Consider the following 6,499-nt stretch of genomic DNA (forward strand, 5'->3'; position numbering starts at 1 on the left):
GCGTGTGGGGGGGGGGGTGGGGGGGGGGGGCTAAGTGTGTTGGAAGCATATGAGGAAAGACAGGAAAGAAAAACAGGGAGAACAAGCAGGATAAGAGCAAAGAGGAACATCAAGTGTAACTTCAGTTAAAACTGTTGGTAGGCAACTCTGCACCTGGACACAGGAATTACTTGCTCCCTGTGCAAAAAGCAGTGTTTGGGAAGGGATTAATGTGGGTTTGATAGTTTGTGTGCCTTGTGTTTCAGTGCAGAGCTACAGAAGTCAGTGCCTGGCCAGCCCACCGTCAATGATATTGTCCAGGCTGTCCTGAAAGAATGTTGGAAAGAGAACCTAAAGTATAAGATGGTGGCACTGCGCTGTGCGGCTGGAGTGCTGCAGGCAACAAAGGAAGACCAGTTCCAGGAGCTTGCAGATATCATCTTTCCCATGATAAAGAAGGTGACAGTTCAGCTTTTTGAGTTGTTCCTCTTTCAAAGCAAAACACTGAAGTGGTGACAGTCCAGCTGGTGCTGGACACATGCCAGGCTTCTGCCCAGAAGGCTGCTGATGTGAGGAATACTCCACACTCAGCCAGATCCTTGGTAGGGCTGAATAGCAGACCACTGGTGAGCCCTGGGGGGTGTTACTGGTACTGCCCACATTCTGAATTAGGCCAACTGTTCTCTAGGCAGAGTCCTTCCTGCGGTGTCCAGCACTGCCCTGACACAGCATTAATTCCTGGGTGTTCTACAGGCAGCAAAAGACTCCTAGGAAGCTCTGTAGAGTGCTTCTGTTTAGTATCTGCGGCTCTGCAAATGGGACTCGTTTAGCACAGGCAGATGTTTGGATGCAAGGCCATGGAGCCTGCTGTGCAATTCTGCAGGCTGCCAATAGCACCAGAGCTACTGGTGGCCAAGGGGGCCTGTGCTCCATCTGTATGGAGGCACTGACTGGGTTCAAGGACTGTTGTGCACAGACTGCAAGGGAAGACTGAATTGCACTGAAGTTTGTGGCTAACCTGCCCTCATCCTTCTGTCGATCATACCTTCCCCCCATGGCCTCCGCAGAACTCTCTTGAGAGCATGGGCACAGGTTTACCAAAGCATGATGAAGAGGACGAGGACATGAGGGAGGAAGAGGTGCAGATGGAGTCCCTGATCTGTGCCTTCGAGACCCTGGGTAAAGCCTGGCCGAGGAGCCCAGAGACACAGCGTAAGTCAGCCAATGATGTGCAGAGCAAACTTTCTCAGCTCAAACTGTTTGCTCTTAAAATGAAAAGGGGGAAGAGGGAGGAACCTGGAGATCATGTGGGGAGTGGGGAGGCTTTTGAGGAGGTGCAGAATCTTGCTGCCTGCAGCTTGCAAGGTCTTTAGTGAGAAAGTTGCCCCAACAGATTTCCTACAGAGTAGCCCATCCTTGGGGGAATTCCTTTACTGTTGTCTTAAAATCATTTCCCCAAACTGTTCTGAGTTTGTGGAGACATGCAGGATGCCTGAGGTGGCTTGCCTAATCAAAAGCAGACTACTTCTACTGCTCACATTTATATTTGCATCAAAGCTGGTACAAGGCGGAGGAATTGGGTATATCTCAAAAAAAAACAGGTTGCTTTCATTAGCACGCCAGAATGTGTAATGCAGCTGTTTATCTTCCAGTGTTTGTAATGATAGCATTGATGTGACGAAGATTTTCAGGGTCACTTGTTACAGGATGTTCACTTGGTCATATGCAGTGACTAGCTTGATGTCACTTGGAGAGGAGCACAAGGAACACCTGGGATACAGAGCAGGAAGTGTTTCCTTCTATCTTTCCCCATGGTAACACAATGACATCCTTATTTTTCTGTAGGTTGCTATCGCCAAGAGTTTTGCAAGTTAATGTGTGACCGTCTGAAACTCAGCACATGGAAAGTGCAGCTTGGAGTGCTACAAGCCATGAATGCCTACTTTCAAGGGTAATTCTCCTTTCTGCAATCCACTTTGATGATGTTTCTTTTCTTTGCTTCAAACTGTTTAATGAAATTGAGGATGCCACTGGATTCTTGGAGGAAGTCAAGCAGACTTCTGTCCCAGTGATGCAGAGTGTCTGACTGTTTTTGCATTTGACAGGCTAATGCTGTTTGATCGGGAGCACTCAGACCCTGTGGCTTTGACAGATATACTGTTGGAAACCTGTTCATCTATCACCCATTCTTTAGGTAAATGGACTTTTTGTGATTGATGATGAATTGCTTCTTAATGTATTGCTCCTCTGGAGGTTGGCTGGTAGAGGAAGGGCAGAATAAGCATAAGCTGTCAGAGATAACATTTTGCCCTTCCTTGCTCTGTGCTGTGATAATTCCGATGTTGCGGTAGCTGCTCAAGACAGTATTATGCACGGGGAAATAAATTCCTGTGGTGCAAGAGAGCTTTGAAAGGGGAGGGAGAGGTGGACAGCAGATTATGTGCAACCTCTCAGGAGTGCAAGTTGGAAACATAATTTTCTGCATGCAGAAGGTGAACTCCAGTTAATCAAGTTATTCCTGATTGAATGAAACACAAATTTTTCTCCTGCAAAGTCCAGACTTCTTGGACAAAAACACATTGGAGAGACCCAAAATTTTCTCAGGCAGCCAGTGCGTGAAACTCCAAGGCTTTGAGGCAGTTTGTGTTCTCCCTAGGCAGAGTGCCTATGGGGTTATAAGTGCTATATAGGTGCTACCTATGTAATGTTGACAGTCATGGGGCTTGTTATTACTTTAGTGTTCCAACTTGTTCTGTGACTGTAACAGTGCCCCAAGTCTCCTCATACCTGCATGTAGCTCTTGTTGCTGGTATGCCTAAAGGCAGCACCTACTTTAGAGCTAGCTACCAATCCAGAGACCTCTTTGGGAATGTTTCTTTTAACTATCAAGGCTTCTGGAAGGAGACTTCCACAACATTTTAGCTCGGGAGACTAAGTTACTTTTTGTGACAAGCCTATGATTGATGGCATAGAGTTTATGTACCCTCGCTTAATGCTACTTGTTAAAATTTGGATGATTTATAGACATTACAACTTGTCAAAAGAACAGTCTTAGGCACAGAAGTTGTCTGTAATCACATTGCATTGTTCCCTTTTAACATGCATAAGGAACAGTAGCGCTGTGGTAATACTGGAGGCAATGCACAAGGTTTACTTGTGATTCTCTAGTTGGTCACTTCCTGCCATTCAAATATGTCTAATGGGAGAGCACTGCAGACTGCCTGCACAAATGAGCTCAGTGAGCTGTGCTAACAGAAGTGGTCTGGAGACCACAGTGGTGACTGCTCTTTGTACAGTTAGTGTGTGTTTGGTCCTCAATGTGCTTGTGGCTTTTTTTGTTTGTTTTTTTAAATCCCTTAGAAAACAAAAGCTACACATCCATAAGAACAGAAGCTTTGTCTGTGATACAGCTGCTGCTCACCAAACTGCAAGGTGAGATTTTTTGCTTGACACCTGGGAGAGCCACTCTTCAGTAAAGCGGCACCTGGCTGTATGGCCTGGAACCCTGGAGAGATGGTATTGCCTTCTGCTTGCAGCGCTGGGTGATTTCAGGGTGGTTGGGACTTGGAGTTCTGTGCTTGGTGACTCAGGAAACTTGGAGAGAGCTTGAAGTAACTGTGGGTAAAGTCAAGGTCTAAAGTACTGTTGGGGCTACTCCTTGGGTGAGCAAAACGTTTTGCAAGGAGGGTCCCAGGGACAGCACGCAGGACTGAGTGTGTAGTCAGATTGTGTGTTATGTGCAGGCTCTACCATTTGTGCAGAAGAGTAATTTTTACCCTTTCGGTGCCAAGTTTAGTTCATCATTGTTAATTTAGGATTTAAGCCTTGCAGAATTTTCTTCAGAGAATGAGTCTACTTAGGTCTCAAGGGCATATGTGTCTGCAGTTGTTCTTTTGATTTCTGTTAACGCACTTCATGTTTCTTTTATTCTAGCAAAAATGTTCTTTCATGACATGAAGCAGTTGTGAAGGGGGAAACGTTGGGTTCTTGAGACCCTCGTTTTCACATGTTACAGGCTTAGACAATCAAGCCCAGTCTAAACGGGTATGACTCCCTGTGCAGAAGGCAGCAGATGCACCTGAATGTCCAGTTGAATTTGCTGCCTCCTGGAAGAGCAGTATGGGCTGCGAGTGAAATGTTGAAGCAGTCAGTCTTTTAGCCTGTCTGGGGATGGAGATGGCCTTTTGGGGTTTTTTTGGCATTTGGGTATTCATGTCCAGTGTCTGTTTGTCTTTACACAGAAGCTCAACAGTGGGAAAGCCTGACACCAGAAAGCAGAGAGCACCTCATTCGTTCGTTGTCTACGATGGCATCAGATAGCAGACCCGAGCTACAAGAGAAGGCATTTATATTGAAGAAAACACTTGAAAATCTTGACTAAGTTGTAAAACACAAACTACGAAGTGCCATGTAAAACAAAAACAAAAAAGTGCAGTGGTCTGAAAACCAAGTGGGAAATGAAGATTACTCTGTAGCATGCATCATTCCTGGCCAAAATAAAAAATGCCTTAAATTCTTTTCCCCATTAATGTTATTTTTACTCTTTTAAGCTGATGGTTAGGTTTTTTTATTAGGAAATACCTCTAACAATCTGCCCTAGAATGTTTGTAAGTGTGCAACATATAAAAAATGTTGAAGGCAAGATGCTTTTTTTTTTTTCTTCTTTAAATCGGCGAAAGAATGTTACTCAGATCCCCTTTGTCCTTCAGAGGAATTGTTGAAAAACCACCAGCACAGGAAGTGAAAAGCATGTTTGATTTTTCACTTATGTTGTGTGTGGAGATCTGTTACCTGGTGTCCAAACAGTAAATCTTTGGGACTCTGCAGTAGAGCTAGTGTTTGTTACCTATAAAGAATGAAATGCTTCCCCTGTTGAAGCATGCATTAAATTCCTGTGGCTTTCCAGGGGCAGGGTTTCATCTGTTTCTCCTGCTTGCTCTTCCCTTGCAGGCTGTTGCCTGTGAGCTCTGAAAGGCAGAGTACTGTTAACTTCACTCCTTCGTCCTTCTCTGACCTCAACATGGATTGACCGAGACTATGCCTTCCCTAGCTAGCAACCTCGGCCTCCCAAACTTTAAATGAGAACTGTTTTCCTCAAAGGATGCACAAGAGAGCACTTTACTGAGCTGTGTGGGACAAAGTTGGGCCTAGTTGGTGCCCAGGTGGAACACTGCTCTTCTCAAAATTGTTTTGCATGGACACTCCTCAGCTGCAGGAAAAAAAAAAAAAAGGAAAACAATCTTTTCTAGATATGTTTTTGAAGAGTGTTCGAAGTTTGCAATGACACGTTTTTTTAATAGTGGTAATGTTTTATTCCCTTCCTGTTCGTAACCCTGTTCTTGCTTTGAAAACCTGTAATGATTTAACTTGTCAATATTTGTAAGAAACTGAATCATCTGTCATTTCTCAGCAGCCCAAGTCATGCTGGTTTCTAGCAAATACTTTTTAATTTGCATTTGAGAAGAAAGATTATATCTACATTAACGTGGAGTAAAATTGCTATATGATGATGTGGCCATGCTGCCTGTCTCCTCCCTCCCCCCCCACCCCCCCTCCTCAGATAAAAGACAAACCTGACCACTATAGCAACAGACTTCTGATAGTGTAAAGTTAGCACTGCACCGTAATCTGACCAGTATGTGTACAGCTTTTTGGGGATAAATGCTTTGCTGATGGTGAAATAAAATCATTAGTGTAGGCAATACCATGTCCATGGCTTTCAGCATAGGAAGGTTTATTTCTTTTCTTACAGTCTGCAGCTCCTCTCAGATTTGATCTGGCAGGGGGAGGATTGCTCAGATAACGTCACATTTCGTCCATGCCCATTTATTCAGAATCAGGTACGCAGTACCTACTTTTCCCTCAGGTGCCATTTCCCATTCAGTGTTTTCTGGTACTGTAACAATCTCGTTGTCTGACTTGCTCTCCATGGGAAGGGAGGAATGTAATTTGTGCACACCTGGTAAGAAAATGTCAGCAAGAAATGGGCAGAGCTGTCCCACTGTGGCTCTTGTGTAGCAGAAACCTCAGCAAGCACTATTGCATTGTACACTAGAACTGGTCAGTGGGTAACTCCTTGGTGCTGGGAGCTGGTGCTATAATGTTTTGATTTACACCATGTTGCAGGGAGCTGCTCTTTGTTTACGTGTAGTTTGACCTTTTGAGCACAGTGTACATTTTACAATTTTACTGGGCAAACCACTTTGCAGTGTCTGAAAACTTGCTTACCATGACATGTAGTGTCATGAGTGCTCATTTTTTTTTATATTAGATGAATATTACCAGTGATGCTTTGCTGTAGCAGTTCATTGTCAACTTGGGTTTTTTTTCGTACTCGTGAGTGACAGTAACAGAAAAAGCAAGAGCCTCTGCATCTCTGGTAATGTGAGTTTTCACTGTGGACTGGAGTATTCAGAGGCGATGCCTAATACAGTCAAACGACCGTAAGTAGGATAACCGTAATTGTTGTCAATAGCAACCTGAAATTCTCTATTGGGGATTTACACTAGAGGGAAGAGCG

At 44.4% G+C, this 6,499-nt stretch overlaps 1 protein-coding gene across 1 annotated transcript in view; it reads left to right on the forward strand.

Annotated features, from left to right (window-relative positions):
* LOC104169586 (proteasome-associated protein ECM29 homolog) overlaps positions 1 to 4,360 on the forward strand; it is a gene marked incomplete at its 5' end in the record, with an annotated part of 10,287 nt that extends 5,927 nt beyond the window's left edge. Inside the window, 6 exons of the mRNA XM_009710536.1 lie at positions 246 to 438; positions 1,047 to 1,191; positions 1,825 to 1,930; positions 2,085 to 2,173; positions 3,340 to 3,411; positions 4,221 to 4,360. Of these exons, the coding sequence (XP_009708838.1) occupies positions 246 to 438; positions 1,047 to 1,191; positions 1,825 to 1,930; positions 2,085 to 2,173; positions 3,340 to 3,411; positions 4,221 to 4,360 (745 nt within the window). The remainder of the gene's footprint in view (positions 1 to 245; positions 439 to 1,046; positions 1,192 to 1,824; positions 1,931 to 2,084; positions 2,174 to 3,339; positions 3,412 to 4,220) is intronic.
* Between the last annotated feature and the right edge of the window lie 2,139 nt (positions 4,361 to 6,499).

Source organism: Cariama cristata, unplaced genomic scaffold, assembly GCF_000690535.1.
Source record: "Cariama cristata isolate BGI_N322 unplaced genomic scaffold, ASM69053v1 scaffold37901, whole genome shotgun sequence".
In the NCBI taxonomy this organism is placed as follows: Eukaryota; Metazoa; Chordata; class Aves; order Cariamiformes; family Cariamidae; genus Cariama; species Cariama cristata.